General features: G+C 43.5%; 1 protein-coding gene across 1 annotated transcript in view; it reads left to right on the top strand.

The window, feature by feature from the left end:
* Positions 1–17,637, top strand: part of PTPN9 (protein tyrosine phosphatase non-receptor type 9) — a 393,690-nt gene that overhangs the window by 262,807 nt on the left and 113,246 nt on the right. The window contains exons 5-7 of the mRNA XM_078685089.1: positions 6,294–6,399; positions 9,325–9,435; positions 10,309–10,637. Coding sequence (XP_078541215.1) covers positions 6,294–6,399; positions 9,325–9,435; positions 10,309–10,637 — 546 coding nt within the window. The remainder of the gene's footprint in view (positions 1–6,293; positions 6,400–9,324; positions 9,436–10,308; positions 10,638–17,637) is intronic.

The following is a 17,637-nucleotide window of genomic DNA, read 5'->3' on the forward strand; positions in this document are numbered from 1 at the left end:
TTGGTCAGTTTTAATTAAAAGTGGGATGATTGAGTCAAGACGGGAAGCGAGAATTTTGGCAAAAATTTTACAGTCATAATTGATCAAGGAAATAGGGCGATAGTTTTTACATTGGGAATGATCTTTATCCGGTTTGGGAATTATGACGATAAGTGCATCCAGGAAGGAACCTGAGGCCTTAGCATTAGCAATAAAGGAATTAAACAGTTGAAGTAATTTAGGTACAAAAATAGCATGGAGGGCAGAGTAAAACTCAATTGGTAATCCATCTGGGCCAGGGGCCTTTGATTTTTTAAGGGAATTGATGGCCAGAAGAATCTCTTGAGGAGTAATATCCTTTTCTAGTTGAGAAAATTCATCAGGGAGTGTGGGAGGAGGGGGGAGAGTGTCAAAAAAAGAAGATAAATTTTGATCTGTAGGGCATGTATCATCGGTATATAGATTATGATAGTAGGTGTGAAAAACCTCTGCAATATCTGCATCAGAGGTAACTAATGAATTTGTAGAGTCATTCAGGATAGGGCCCACAGTTTTACGCTCAGATTTGATTTTTAGGTAATTTGCCAACATTTTACCAGCCTTATTCTGACCTCCATGAAATTTAGATTTAATTTTCAATAAAGTGTTACATGCTTCAGTTGTAGCTATTTTATTCAGTTCGGATTTTGCTTTAACAAGACTATGGAGGGCAGTAGAATCTTTAGATGAGAAATACAAATGTTCCGGCTTCTTAATGGAAGTGAGTTGGTCCGAGTATTTAGATGTATTAAGTTTCTTCTTTTTAGAGACATACGAGATGATAAAAGCTCTCAAGGCAGCTTTGAAGGCATCCCAGTTATTTGGCACTGATGTGTCCGTAGAAACATTAAAAGTAAAAAATTCAGCTATAAAATGCCGAACCTCCTTCATAAAGACAACATCTGACAAAAGGAAGGTGTTGAATTTGCAACGACTGAAGCTGGAAGAGGTAAGGGTGAGATCAAGGGTAGCAAAGACGGGAGCATGGTCCGAAATAAAAATGGAACCAATTTCAGATTTATGTAATGTGGGGAGGAGAGACTTACTAACTAGAATATAATCAATTCTAGATCTAGTATGATGTACATTTGAATAAAACGTGTATTCCAAAGTATCAGGATTACAAGTTTTCCATACATCATATAGGGGGCAGGAGGAGATGGCAGATTGGAAACATTTATGAGTTTTGTCAGGACAAAATTTTGTTGAGGAGAGTCTATCAGAGAAGCGATCCAACCACTGGTTAAAATCTCCAGAAATAACAATATTGGGACAGTCAATAGAGGAAATGAGAACTTTAACCTCATTCCAAAATTCAGGAGAAGGGCGGGTAGGGCCATAGATGTTCAGAAAAACCATTGTCTTATTTTGGATAACAACTTTAGCCATAACCCATCGGCCTTCAGTATCAGCTTTGGAGGAGAGAATTTGGGCACATAAGCTTTTGTGAAATAAAATTGCAACACCTCCCTTATTATTAACAGCAGGAGAATAAACAACTTGACCCACCCATTGTCTCTTGAGCTTAGAGGATTCCGAATCCGTAGAGTGGGTCTCTTGAAGAAAGGCAACCTGTGAATTAAGCTTGGATAAATGTGACAATAACTTTTGACGCTTGACGGGGTGACCCAGACCACGAACGTTCCACGTGACAAGATTACACATGATGGGAGGTGAGGAAGGGGATGAACGTCTGGGGCGAACACATTGCAGGAGAATGACTAAAATAAAAGGGAGAAGCAACACAAACATTAGAAATAGAGGAAATATCCAAGAAAGGTACATGAATTAGAAAAAATATGCCAAAAAGTACCAGAAACAAACTTACAAGGAACAAATAACAAAAATCAAGGAACAGAACAGTCTGAAAAGAAAGAAAAGGGAAAGAGATATCGGACAAAAAGACATAATGGTGGAAAAAGAAAAGAAAGACTAGAAGGAGGAAAGAAAAGAGATAGAAGAAGAATGAGGAATAAGTGGACAGGTCAAGGCAAGAATGCCAGATCTGAGTAGAACGAAAACACCAAAACATCTGGAGCGAGGAGACGCCAAAGGAGAAGCGGACCCCCCCAGAACGTCAGGAGAGAAGAAGAGGAAGGCCAGGAGTATCGCATCATAAAGAAGGAAAACATGCTGAGGCTAGAGATATTAGAAGAATTGAGCAGAAGGCTGGCAGGAAAAGAGAAACCAAAGATGCCGAATGGAGGCATCAGGTGTTAACATCCATGTTAGGTTAAGAGGCATATTGGAGGTATTCATGCAGCTTCTGAGGATCATCGAATGTGCGGGTACGACCATTATGGGTGATTTTGCAAAGGCAAGGATGTAGAATTCCATACTGAATGTTTAACTGTCTCATCTGAGGACGGAGATTCAGAAATTCCTTACGGCGGGCATTGGTGGCATTTGACAAGTCTTGAGAGATAAAGATGTTATGACCCGACCATACAAGACGACGTTTGAGCCTGGCAGCTTTGAGGACAGTCATTAATTCAGTAAACTCGAGGAAGAGGAGGATGATACCCCGAGGCTTCGAGGCATTAGAGGTAGGACGTCCAAGACGGTGAGCTCTCTGGATATTTAGTGGGTGAGCACTTGGTTGAAGGTCTAGCAGCTCATGCAGGAGTCGACGAATGAAGGACACCATGTCAGACCCCTCAAGATTCTCCGGAACTCCGTAAATACGTAGGTTGTTCCTTCGATTGCGATTTTCAAGGTCCTCTGTGTGTAGTTTGAGCTGTAGAATCTCCTTTTCCAAGAGGGGTATCTTTGTGGAGACATCTTGAATATCACTAACACGTTGTTCCAGACTGAGGACTTTGCTTTCCATAACAATCCACCTCTCTTCAATCTGCTTAAGCTTCTCATTGGTGGCAGACATAAAAGGTTGGAGACCTCGAACCTCCTCTAAGATGGAGTCCAGAATAGGATTTTGAGAGGTGCGAATCGGAGAAGGAGGGTCATTCTTAAGGCGCTTAGGTGTGGTTCCTGTGTTCGACGACTTCAAGCTGCCCGTAACATGCGTCATTATGCCAATATAGGGGCACACCAGGAACACAGAAGAAAAATGAGTAAAAATTAGGATGATTGCGAAGAGGCAGCACACATAGGAAACCAAGCGCGAAGGAAATCCACCAAAAGGAGGAATAAAAATGACTCAGAAAACTTGGTCCAAAACCTCGAGGACAACCACGTATATATGTAGCGAAAGAGCGTAGTTCAGACAGGCTTCGCAAATTAGCAAGGTGAGGGAAGCCACAATAAGTGATAAAGAGAGTATATCAGCAAAGCGTTCATGAGAGGTCATAGGTGTAAGTGCTAGAACTGAAGCACCACATTATGGCATTGAAACAGGTAGAAATCCAGCACACCTCTGCAGAAAAATTAGGAAAATGGCGGTCATCACCTACTCGGGTAAAAAAAAAAAAAAAAGAAAAATGTTCACAAAAGGTTAAGCCTGTGGTGAGAATGCGCCATACCTTATGAGGTGGTGTAGTTTATGTGGAGCATGGAGGAAGAATCGCTCTGCAGAGAAACTGAGGTAACGGTAAATCCTTGACGAGAGACGCGGGCTCGGCGGCTCAAAATGGCGGCCGCCCGCGTCTCGATCCCGTTGTAAGAAGAGAGGTTCAGAAGTCTGCAAAAACGGCGCTCGAAGCCTCAGAGCTGCAGGATATCGCCGCCACACATGTTCCGCTGATTGAAGAAGCGGAGTCCCGGCCTCAAACAATAGTAAGCAGGGCTACAGAATCATGTGGAGTCCGTCACTCTCCGGAGCTCACAGGAGAGCCGCCATCTCGCGTCGGCGCGTAAGCCACGCCCCCCAGGACCAAACCCTCTATGACCGAGCTAGCAAGGTGGGTTCTAGTTCTGGATATTGTCCATGCCGCAGCATGCCACAGAAAGCTTTTTCTTGGCAGCCAGGTCTGATGGAAGGAATACTGAGTCCTGCAAGGCTTCCTAATCTAAGCCCACACCTGAAACCTTCCACCTTGAGGAGGTATTCCATAGGTGAGGAATTTGTGGTTAGAAGTATCCATCAGAAGTACACCCTCACTTATGCCTCGGCCATTCCCCTACTGGAATCTCCAAGGACTTGGGGTTAATTGTCTGCGGGGTTTGCACGCCAGGGGAGAGAGGGTGATGACACTGGACAATTTGTTCCAGGATGGTTCTGTAATGTCCTTTGACAAATTAGTAGAACAATGTAATGTCCCTAAAGGGCAATTCCTAACATACCATGCTCTGGTCCATGTGTTTACAAATTGATCAGTTGGCTGTCCAGGACTCCGAGGGAACACAGTCAGACTTCCATCGCCGGAATCTGCGATGAATGGGAAACAGAAAAAGAGACATTGCTTCCCAACAAGGAGTGGGACATGGTGGTGGCTAATCTGATTGTTGTCTCCAGGAGTGCCAGGTTCAAGGTCGTCCAATTTTTCATCCTGTGCAGGAGTAGTCACCCAGCAAGACCAATCAGCTCTTCTCTGGGGCAAATAACAGCTGTCCCTGATATCACACCCCTAGCGCTGATCTATATTATATGATGTGGACGTGCATGTCCCTCTCTCAGTACTGTCCCGCAGTTACTATGTAGCTTTCACAACTTACCAAGCCCATTCTTCACAGCTGGAAGGCTTGCACCCTGGCCACACACTGTGAAAAATTGTACTGAAGTAGGCTTTCTGGATTTGCCTTTGGGTTTGGCTAAGCACAATCAACTCTGTACCCTCTCAGGATGGCAGTACTCGCTCCTGGTCTGGTTCTGGGGCTGAGAGCACGATTCTGACAAAAGGAGTAGGCCAGAGACTGCTGAAAATACCCAATTTCTATGGAATTGGATACCCTCTTGCTCAAGTTCCATGGACGCACAATTCCCTCTTTTCTGAGCCACACCTCCTTACTTGCAACCAGTTTGTTTCATTGTCATGTACTTTGTGTGGCTCGCACAGCTAAGCCCGTGATCCGCTACCTCCACCAAACTACAGTTTCCTGCGCGCTGTTTCCTGCTCTTCTACGATTGGCTCTTGATGGCTGGTAGGGGTTGTTTTCTGCCTATTACCATTATGCACAATGCTTTGTATGTATGCCCAGCTTAGATTTTGCCTTTGCCTCCTAATAGGGGTAGAGATGTAGGATGCTTTACCTCCAGCTTTATGGCCATGCCCAAACAGCCTGCTCTGTCGCTTTTTGGTTGTTTTTTGTTTGCACCCAACCCCTTCTTCGCCATTCCAATTACCTCAATTTGTCATTGCTGGGATTACCTTGTTTGCTATCAACGTTAAGAGTTTACCGATGTATTCAGCTATTCTATTGGCACCTTTTTATCGTGTTGATATAAGACCTAATAAAGAAATTTGGGGGGGAAAAAGTATCCATGAGAAGTACAAGTTACTTATCTTTAGGAATTCTGTTGCTGGTACATACTCTGTGTAACCACAGGTTCCCCAGTACTCTCCCACTTCCCCATTCTGTAGAGAGGACACCTGAACATCTCAATATGATTTTAAGTTAGATTATGGCACACTGATACCTGTAATTTGTTTGAACTGCTCCATTTCTAAGGGCTTGGAAGGAAAAAGATTAAGAAAACGACAGAGCACAGGGATGGTGCATATATGCTCCACTTCTTCACTTCTGAAGTGGTCTGAAGTTACTGTTGGGCCATATTGTGCCACCTACCAGGGCACAGTGAGCGTTGCTGAAAAAAGTGCAGATCCTACTTGGGAATATTCTAAAGGTGAGTAATCTGCGGATGGGTAGAGTTGCCACCAGAAAGAACATTACTGAGGGTAAGTAATTTGTTTTTTTGGGGGATAGCATATGTGTACTAATAAAAAGCCCCTCAAATGTAGTGCCACAGTTAGTTTTAAAGAAAGTTGTGGCTAGAGCTGAGAATTAAAAACCTCGGAAATTGGCTAGTTAGGATAGGACATTGCTGAACCTATAATGTACTTACAGTCCAACTGCAAAACATAAGAAGCATACATTTGGGGTGAATGACTGGTGACCATAAATTAGCATTTTGAATTTTAAATTCTTAGATTTAAGCTTTGTCAGATATATAGTGAGAAAAGATCTCCAATATGCCTTGCTATTTTGGACTGCATTTATTTATTCTCTCTTCCCTTCCATTTTTATGATTGCCATTTGGACCAAGGCACAAACTGTGTGTGTGTGTGTGTGTGTGTATGTTTCATCGCATCACAGAATGCATAGTAGTTTGCACTGCTCTACGTGTTTCTCATTGTATTAATTTGTATTTCAATCATCAGCTTCGAGACACAGCGGAACGGACTGGTATTTATATATGACATGGCAGGGTCACAGTATACCAACTTTGAGCTAGACCTCAGCAAGAAGATCCTGAACCTTCTGAAGGTAAGGATCTCCCAGGAATTTGCTCTCGCAGTTTTAAAAATCATGATCCGGTTAGGATGACTTTGCCATAATTTTATATTGGGTTTGAATAGCATAAAGCCACCTTAAATCCAATGTGGTTCGCTAGTTTAATTTCTGTCTGAAAATGAAGAGAAGTTTGCATGTTCTCATATGAAAGGAGAAGGTATTCCAAAGTGAGTGATTCCGCCATTGAGAATAAACCACATAAGCAAAATATTAACATTCTAAGTAAACAATGTAGTATATATGGAGGTTGGTCCCTAGAGTAGGAAGGACTCTTTCTCTTGAATTATAGGAGCCAAAAGTGAATGCTCCAGCAAACTGCACCGTGTCTAGGAAGCAGTGGAAAACATTCCTCCTTAAACAGGTGTTCTTGGTATTATTTAAATCTGCCATATAGCTCACAAAGTCCATAACAGCATACACCACCTAACCACAGAAGCCCCAGGGTAGATTAATTGTGAAATGTCCACATTCCATTATTAAAGTGTCACCTTTTGTTGCCTTATAGTCTGGAATTGCAGTGCATTGAAATAGTTGTTGTGTTTTGTTTATCTAGGGTGGGATGTGGTTCAACACCGTATAGTATCGAACATTGAGTACTGTAACTCTTTATATCCTGCCTTCCTGCCTATTAGATGGAGTGTCTGCAAATGCCTCCGAGTGTACCTGTCTAGCTTATTTAAAACCTTCCTCCATTCTATTGATCATATAGAATTTATCATTTGATCTCTATGCACTAGCTTCCATTTGATCTCCCTGCACTAGCTTCCAGTGTCTAGGAGATGTTTGCCAGTACTACTATGAACGCTCTGATTACTGGCCATAAAGTACTCATGGTTGCCATATACTAATGAATCCAATTCATATAATGTTTGCAATCTTGGAACAGTCACCCAAGCATGGATTTGGCTCTAACACGTTCCTCATCTAGAAAAAGTCTTTCAGTGTTAGTGCAGCGCTTAAGTTGAGAAACTAGAATAGCTATGGCCTACTACCTCCAACACCGGGGAGTTATTTCCTCCCACACTCCACCTCTACAAGTAAAGGTATTGACCCATTAATGGAGAAATTGAAATTAAGGGAATCCAGGTACAACCTGGTTCTACATATATTGATTCCAGGAGGAGAAACCATTACTTTTCACTTGATCCCAGAGACCTTTGGCATGAGGGCAATTGGACCAGACTGCATTGCTCGGATAATGTATTGATTATCCAAGGTTCCAGACAGTGACCCTGTAAACAAATAAGAGATGAAAGACAAGTTCTTGCTGGATCAACAATATTCTTCTCACCGAATTTACACAGATTTCTACTAAGGATGGAAACTGCCTGTTCACTTGATCCACTCAGGTTCTCTGTTTGCTAGGGCTATTGATTTCCTATAAAAATGGACGTTTCCCATTCCAAGGAATAGATCTGTTGCACCTGTTTCTACAATATGTGTCTGCAGATGTCACGCTGGCAGTTGATGTTATGACCACTTGCTCTTAAACACAGACCCATTCCTCCCATTCCTTTAGCAGAAAAATACGTCCAATTCAAACAATTTTTGACGTTGTAACCTCAAACTCAAGGCCATTCTGCTCTGTCACTGTCTCAACCTTTGAATCTGGCCCTGCACGTACTGTTGTGGTGAGCTGTGGAGTAGGTGATAGGGAACCATTGGCTATGACAGAAATTTACCAATATGTTCTGATGAATTGCTTTAAATTCTTTGAATTAAGCCTCTAATGTCCTTAGTTGAACTCTGGCAGCTTAGAGAAACCAATGAAATTGTTCCAAAATCAGGGAGATTTAACCGCAACCAACACTACACTACCACAATGCCTGGAGGGAAGAAGAAACATTGTCTCCAGGGCTGAGATGAGGAGATATCGGATCAGAGATTTTAGGAGGTCCTCACTTTCTAGCAGACATAATATATGCAAAAGTTCAACTATCATGAACAATGTTCTGTTCAGGATAGAGTAACCATGTTGAGAAACCTCTTGTGGCTTATTTTGCACTGGTTTGTTTACTTTGTGGTGAGTGGATGCATAGCAACAACTGGGGTAAATGGGATCCTGCTGATTTGAGTTGTTCCTAAAACCTTACATAGTAAAGATGATTGTACACTGGTGATTCTGGTTCAATTATAATGCTCTTGATTAATAAAGGGCTTATGAAGGCTTCTTTCTTGCTTTTTGTTGCTATTTTGGGGCAGGCAGTAACGTGTGTTACCCCAGGGCATGCAAGGACCCAGTGTTTATTGTACACATGGAAGAAATTTAGGGCATGTGTAAAGTGCTTGCTACTCTGACAGGTTGAATGTCATTTGCTCGCGTGGTAAAAGCCCTTAGTAGCATATTTTAGGTGAATGCAGTCTTGCTGTTCTATTCCTGCTCTATTGTCGACATATGTAGGTGCACCTCATTGTAAGTATTTCAAAGATTAGAATAATGTGGGTGAGGCAACCAGTTTTCACTGAGTACCGGTTGTCTCGTAGTGGGACATAATAGTAGGCAAAAGGCAATAGACAGAAAAGGCACCAAATTAAGTTTCTTTCTCACAGTAGTTGTTTTAGATGAAAGGAAGTGCCTTTTTATCAGAGATAAATACCTCTCTTCATAAAATACCTCAGCTGAAAATGGCTGGGGAAAGATAGATTGTTGTAGTGCTAATAGAAATGTAGGGCGTGACTCAATTAATCAGTTTTTATTTCTCTTCTGTTAGTGTTTGTGTTTCTGCCTGAGCGATAGATAATGTTTACTCGGCAACCTGGCACCGTATGCTTCCTTGGCCTTAAACCTTTCCACACCTCACTCTCCACCGCTAAATGAGATTGACACTGCATTTTAACTTTCTCTGTGTACCAGTTTTTTCTTCTTCTCTAGAGTGACTAATTGGGTTTGTTCAACAGGGCGCCTTCCCCGCACGCCTGAAGAAAGTCTTCATTGTGGGTGCTCCTGTATGGTTCAGAGTGCCCTACTCTATCATCAGTGTGCTGCTGAAGGAGAAGCTGCGGGAACGAGTGAGTGGGGCCATTTTCGCATGGAATATTGTGATGGCACCACCAGTGATGGTGGCTCCTATCTAAAGTGGTGGGGAGGCAGGGTGATTAGGGAGGAATAACCCGGGAAACCCTTGTTGGGTAGCTGCGCGCCATACAAATGTAAAAAATAAAAATAAATAAATAAAATAGAAAAGACTTACCTACCGCTCCACTCTCACCTGTCTCGTTGCTTCTCTCGTCTGGCTGGAAGGGGATGGGTCGTTAAGGCACAGACGCCCCACCCAATCCAGACGCTTCTCTCTTGCTAAAAGAGCAGTTCCAGAATCGGTCTGAGTTGCCACGTTTGCTGCTCGGAGAGTGCATTGGAGCCTGTGGCTTTTCTACAACACAGTTGAGTTGGAGAAACCTAAGTGTGCATGTCTATTTGGCGACCTAAGACGGCCGGCCAAACAGATATGCGCGCTTGTAAATGTACACTGCTCTTCCTCCCTGCCATGCCTGCCCCACCACGCCCAATTCTCATTGCTCAGCACAGACAGCATAAATAAAATGATTAAAACATTGTGTTATTATCATTTTATTTTTCATCTGCTGGCACTGGGCTGTGGGGCGACTCTCCTCCGCCATTACAGAGGGAAATCCCCATGGCACTACTCTTGGGGTGTACATGAGTAGCTGCGGTCTGAAGAAGGCATTGGGCTTACAGAGAGGGTAAATGGGCATCAGGAGTCTAAAATTCCCAGACGAAGAAGTGTTGTCAAAAAATAAACCTTTGATTTGGCAAGATAAATATTTAAAGTTTTGTAGAATTATTTGGATGCTTTTAGCTGACCTAATGAACGAATAGTAAACGTGATATGCGGTGTTTTTTCTGACATTCTTGCATCTCAGGTACAAATGGTGAAGATGTGCGAGATGAAGCAGCACCTCCCTCGGGACTGTCTACCTGAGTATTTAGGGGGCCTTGTCAAGCTAGACCCCATTAGCTGGAACTATCAACTATTGCCTCAGCAGAATGGTCATCCAGACCCTCTGGATGAGCTGATCCTGGTTCCGCAGGTATCGAGTCGCGATAACAGCTCTGTGCATGTGCCTGGACCGGAGTCGCTGAGTGTACAGGAGCTGCTGGAACACATAACCCTCATGCAGAAACGTGGAATTCATGAGGAGTATGAAGACATCCGGAGAGAGGCGCCAGCAGGAACCTTTAGCTGCTCCCTGTAAGTAAGAGGCTTGAATGTGTTGATTCTGGGATTTCGTGGTGCTACTAAAAGATTGCATACAAGAGAATACTATTTGTGTAGCTACTTGGGGGAATGACTACATAGTTCACTTCTATTTTGAAACAACTGGTACTCCAGTTCACTTGCAGAATCGTAAATTTAACTTCCATACTGGTAACCAGGGCTTTAAGTGGGATGAAAAAACTGGAGGGTCTCTCATAGGGGCGTGGACACTGTACATTTAAGCTAAAAATCTGTGCTTAGCATAGCGTGCTGCCCCACTGGTATTTTGCTGATTCTGTCCATTCATCCAGATATGTAACACAAGTAGTAACAGTATGCCTACAACAAGCCTGGACTTTTGGCTTTGTTAATGGTTGTTAGTTGCATAAGATAAATCGGCAACAACTGGCAATTCATTGTATTTTATATTGAAAATGCTACTCGCTCTTGTGGGCAAAGTTTTAGGTAAGGCTAGAGCAGCCGACCTACGAGCTGAGAAAACAGGTTCGAGCCCGATGTTCTGTGATTCAAAAATGAATATGCCCTTGTGTAATGTAACTGGTGTTCATGTAAAGCGCTCCAAGTGAGCTCTATATAAAAACTGAAAAACTAGTCTCTTTGAAGATGCATCAAAGGTAGTGACGGATTGTAGAATTGCAGAGTTACGTTTTTTTTTAATGGAGAGCCAGATAGGGACCTGTATCTGCACCTGCTTTTACAAACTGACAGTGATTTTTTAGTCCTCATGCACCAATAAGTAATTTATCTTTGCGAGGTATGGGCTCGAAAGCGGTCCCGACAGGGCTCATCAGCTTAAGATTTTCCAACCCTCTCAATGGTCTCCCTAAAGCCAGCCTGAAGAAAACTAGATGAGCAGGAGGGAGAGTAGCGGCCTGAGATTCTCTCCTCCTGCCTGCCATGGTATTACTTATTACATAATCATTGGAGCTTTGGACTGGTAATGGCTAGGTGGTTTCTTCGGCCCACTCCGCCCATCATCCCAAATTCTAGCTCTTGTTTCTGAAAGACAACTGCAATCAAGCCTGTTCACTCTTTTATTGGAGTTAACCCAGTCCAGGAGTGCTGGGGGCAAGGGAGAAACCCATTTTAGACAGATCTCTCTTCTTGCCATTAAGATTGCAACAAATGATAATTGTAAAAGCTGATTTAAGTTTAACTCGTGACCCTTCTACCGGCTGGACCCCTAAAATAATTAAAGCGAGATTAAGCTTGTTCTCTTTTCCCAAAATTTCAGAAATAACCTTACCATCATCATCATCCCAGAAGAACCTGGATTTGAGGACACTGCCAGAACACAAGTGTATCATCAGCATTCGTAGCGGCAGACTCTATGCAAAACTTGGCTCCTTCGCCTCTCAGTTTTGAGAACCTTTTTGGGGTCCTGTATGCTCAGTGGACTGTAAACATATGATTCCTTCTTAGTGGAGCAGCTTTAACAACCGACCATAAAGTGAGCATCGATACTTCTGTAGGTGTGTAGTATTGTTCGATGGCTGGTTACTCCTCCAGGACTCTTCCAAAGGCAATGACGACAAATCCCCCTTAACCAGTGTCCAGTACCACATAGAGACCTCCTTACGCTGATGAAGAGGCCCCAGGAGTTTGTTTTCCCATTCTTCATTACCTTCCCGTCTTTACCTAGACCACGTGGCCAGCTCGATAATCGATAGAACTTGAACCTAGAAACTTTTTGGTTCGTAATAGTATCTAGAAACTCGCAAGAGACTCATTTGTTGTCCCACAATAATTGTCCCCATTTATTTATTCCCCCTTCCAACAGAGGGATATCCAGTTGATCCTGTTGATAATTTGGGGTCCCTGGATAGTTCCAGATCTGTGCATCAGAGCTGTTGTATGTGATCTTCGGAATTCTTCTGATCTGGTACCAAAACTCTCTAGCCGCTCTCAAATTCTTTAATTTAATTTAACTTTCTTAAAACATTTTAGGTGACCATATTTAAAGAGGACACCGATGCCGCTTTAAGGTAGGTTTTTTGTCATGGCTAGAAAACAGGGGCAGAAATAAGCTGAATTACCTAAAAGAGATCTGATATTTTTTAACTGAAAGGCCCAACAGTAGAAGGGGAAATCAGACCCAGCAATGCCGCCTTCTAATTTCGTCCTTTGTAGTTTATTCCAGGCAATCCTCACTCCTTTGCGTACCAAATAAAACTTGAAATATCTCCTTGCAGAGATTTTAAAGCTTTAGAATTAAACATCAGCGGGATCGCATCGAAGATAAACTTGAATTTTGGGAGGATTTATATCTTCACCAGGTTGTAATGTCCTATAACTGAAAGTGGTAGGCCCCCCACAACCTCAGCAGAGCCTTAGCCTCTTTCATTTGTTTATCAAGGTTTACCTAAGGTCCTGGGTTATCTGTATCCCAAGATATCTAATATCTTGCTTTATCAAGGGATTATTTAGTTGAGTATTCCAGAACCTTGGTTTTCTGTGCATTAATTTGAAAACCGGAGACCTCCCCAAAATCGGACAAAAGTTGTTCTGTCACAGAAGCAGAGTGAGAACAATCCCTTATAAAAAACATCATATCGTCGGCATACAGTGCAACTTTTTTCCACCCATCCATTGCATTCAAATGGCAAAATATTTTGGTCTGCCCTAATTTTACATGCTAGGGGTTTGATGTATAAATCAAAAAGCAAAGGGGAGAGGGGGCACCCCTGTCTAGTCCCGTGCTTTGTTAATTGATTTGGTGAGGGACTCATTAACCAAGATCTTAGCAGAAGGCGTCTTATGTATGGCATTAATAGCGTTAACGAACCTCTCGCCTGAGCCAATTTGATGCATTGTTATACAGAGAAAAAGTCCAGCTGACTCTTATCAAAGGCTTTTGCAGCATCACATGTGAAAACAGAAAGGGCCATGTTGTTTGATGAAGCTATGTCAGTTGCACCTATCAACTTGTGTGTTAAGTCGTGGAGCTGACTTCCTTTAATAAAACCCTTCTGGTCGGCCTGAACCAATGGGCCAATCACTGACACCAACCTCTTTGCAAGAATTGTGCTTATATTTTATAATTGCAATTCAGCAAAGAGATTTATCTATAGGACTCTCATTTCTAGTGGTCCTTATTTTGTTTCAGGGTAAAACTAACGGCCACTTCGTCCCAAGACTTTGGGCTTGACAGCTTCTCAGAGAATATACCATCCTTCAACCTGGCCAAGACGGGCACGATACCTCAAGCAGGATATATAAAACTCATTGGAGATACCGTCCAGCCCGGCGGAGCTGCTTCTTTTAAAATTTTTAACATCTACCTGATCCTCTTCAAAGATAATTATCTGGTTAAGCAGCAGTACTGAATCTTGGCAGAGTGAGGAATGTGCTATACTATCAATATAGTCTTTCACCTGGCCCTCAGAGGTTTTAAGGTCGTCAGTGTATACGTCTTGAAAAAAAGCGACAAAAGCTTGCTTTATCTCAGCGTTGGCAGTGCACTCCCTTCCCCAAATCTTTAGGTACAATTTATTTTATTGTATTCCTTGTAAATTCGGAACGTGATTTCCAGGCAAGAAGCTTCCCCACCCTTCTCCTTACTCCTAGTGGGCTAATTTACTTGCCTCCCATTTTTTGCTTAAAATTGAATTTAAATGATCTGCCAAGGCTTGTTTTGCTATCATAACTTCATTGTCTTTTTCTGCCTGGCTCTGCTCTTCTAGTTGCAAGCGTCTTTCACTCATAGCCCTTTAAATGTTTTTTCCAGGACTTTTATCCTACATCTATCCTCCTTATATTTTTTGCTGCAATGATCATTATTCCAACTCTGATGAAGGCCTTATAAGTGTCCCATATCAAATGAGTTGGCGCTGAGGAGGAGTCAACTTCAAAGAAGTCTAGGGACTTTCTCTTCAACTGAGTAATTACTGTTGGATCCTGTAATAGAGATCTAGCAAAAGTTCACCTATTATTAGTGGACCCCCATTTTAGTTGCAGATCTAAGACAACTGCTGAGTGATTGGAGAGGAGAGGTGCTCAGGGACATGTTCCTACTTCTTTACTCTATTGACCAACCTGAAATCCATCAAGAAGAAATCTATTCTAGAGACATGCCCATGCCTTTTTTTATGGAAGGTATAGTTTTGACTACCACCAACCCCCCTAGATTTAACCCTCCATATATTTATTAGACCTAGATCTTCCATTATGATTTTTTTTTTTTTTTAAGAACCTTTATTGTATCAGCATTGAGAGACAGTCATGGGCCTACAACCAATCCGGCCAGCCGCTACGCAAATCAGGATAAAGGAGCAATATAATATACAAGTCACAGCGGTCCGGGGGTCGAAGGCAGATCAACATCCAGGATATGTCGTATAATTAAAGTAACACGTAATAAAAAGGATCAGAGACGGTTCATTTTCCAATAACAAAAAAGTTAAATGGTATCAATGTCGCACAGTCATACATACCCCCATCACAGCTAATTTAAAAAACAAGAAATTACGCCAGCGATATTCATAAATTGAGAATGAGGGGAAAGGGGCAGCAGGGAAGGAGAAACGCGACAAACACTAAATAATCATGGCGAACAAGTCCCACCCCTCATGGCGAAACACACTAAGGGTGACATGAAAGTGAACGACATCAAAAAAGAAAAGGGCAAAGGGCCATAGAAACAAAAGAAAAACAACACAACACACCCATCCCCCAACCCCCAACCCTGCACCCCTGCGGAAGGCTACGGCCTACCCCCCCCCCCCCCAGCAGCGTGCCTGTCGCCCTAAATAAGAGACCCGAAATACAGAGAAGAGAAAGAGAAAAGAAAAAGAAAATATACTGGAGGAGGGCCCTTAATCTAATGTCCCGGCCCCTCCCACCTCCGCATGCTAAAAATCTAAACAGCAGCGAACGAAAAGTACAAATAACAGCAATCATGTAAAACGCAATCAGTTATAGCTCTGCAAAGCGTCCCTTAAATCACCATAAATCGTCTAAGAGTCCCTCTATGTCCCATACAAATTCACCCTTGGCCTCTTCTGTCGATAGTACCAACGTCGAACCAATCTGCAGACAGGATATCAAATAGCACTAAAGGTTCGATCGCACCGGGAGGACCTGGCAATGCCATCGTGCCATAGGACACAAGCCACCGGAGTCTCGTCAATGATGCACGGCGGGAGACGGATCGGGACGATATCAACAGTGCCAACAGTCTCAAATCAGAATACAGTCCCGCCATCCCTGAACAAGGAATCACACGAAGCAAAAAGCGCCGATACCACGCCAAAGCCGCCCAATCCATGGATCGATATTGTTCCTCCACACGCAGTGGAAAGATATGTCCCAGGGAGACAATCACATACGTAACCGGTGTAGCCACAGCCAGCTCGTGAACCAAAGCTATCTTCGTCTCCACGAGAGCAGTGGGTGGATCTCATCTCTTTCGGTTCGCGGATCTCAGAATCTCTTCGACCGGCGTCCCCGCGGAACCAGATGTCGTTGACGAGTCACTTCCGGCCGGACACTCTCCTCACTTGGGATCCCGGTCTCAACACCTCGAAGGCCGCCAAACGATAAGGGACAGTTCTTCGGTTCTACTGCACGAAGGGGCCGCAGAAGCAGACGGTAGGTGAATGTGTCCCTTCACTTACTCGAATTTACAGACGCTGCTCAGGATAAGCACCAGGATATGCGTGCAAGGCGGGAGGGCGCACGTAGCCAAGCGTTTATACAACCATCCAGATCGCCATCTTGGCTCCTCCCCCCTTCCATTATGATTTTGATAAACCGTTTAATATATATATTTTTTTAACAACAAATTGTATTGATTTTCCGTAGTATCAAATGGGCCAAGCCCGGCAAGCAACGTATAGTTGAAAGGCATATTGTAAAAACTCTAGGTACTGCACATTTTCACCCAGAAGGTCTGCAGAGCATCAGACCCGAAGCAACCACCCACCCCTCCCCCCAACCTCGCACCATACATACCATCAACAACGTAGCACAAACACATCGAATGAGTTCCCATCTACATCTGTATGATTCCCTCACATTAAACCGGCGAGTCATTTACCAAAAGCCGTTCAAGAGGGTCTTGGTTCACAGGCTGCGTCATTAAGGACAAATCGATACACCGATATTTGGCCCACCTGGCCCAGATCTTCCCATGTTCTCGCCTGAAACACCGCAATCTTCACGGCTACGCACCTATCCATGTCCTTTTATCAATTCACCACGCAGGGTGGGTACGTAGCCTTCCAGTGCTGTGCAATGTCTCGCTTTGCCAATGTAAGGCCCAAGAACAGAAGGTGTCTTTTATATCTGTTCCCCCCCAATGTCTTCTGTGCTGTGAAGGAGTGTCAGTCTAGGGTCGGCTGGAATGTCCCATACCAATACCCGCCCTATGCAAGACAGGACGCCCGACCAGAAGTGTTGCAGTGCCCCACAACTCCACACCGTGTGAAGAAACTACTCCTCGTCCGAGTCACTGCGGAGACAGGCGGGAGACTGTATAGCCCCCATCTTCCAGAGGCGGAGACGTGTGTAATATATTCTGTGGAGATATTTAAATTGGATCAGCCTGTATCAAGTGGAAAATGCGGAGTACCTGGGGCTAGCCAGTGCCTCGGTCCAATCGTCCTCTGTCAGAGCAGGCATGTCTGCCTCCCATGCCGCACGGGTCCGATGTATAGTGGTTTTTGAGTGTGTAGTTAGCGTTTGGTAGATTTGCCGGATTTTGTGGGCCCCCAGATCACCCATCAGCAGCCGACCCTCCAACTGGTGAAACTCTGGTAGAGACGTTGTGGAAATGTGCCTTTTAATGGGGTCACTATCCACAGGTCTGTAGACCAACAAAATAGAGATTGGCACTGAAGCTGGAATTCAAATAACAAGTTTATTCGTCACTCATGAGTGGGACCACGTCCATACAACACACTCAAGTGTTCCAGGAGGTAGCACATTGAATATACAGACCATGGTGCTTATATACACACTTTGTGGCAGAGTG

The sequence above is a fragment of the Lissotriton helveticus genome, chromosome 3_2, assembly GCF_964261635.1.
Source record: "Lissotriton helveticus chromosome 3_2, aLisHel1.1, whole genome shotgun sequence".
Lineage (NCBI taxonomy): Eukaryota > Metazoa > Chordata > Amphibia > Caudata > Salamandridae > Lissotriton > Lissotriton helveticus.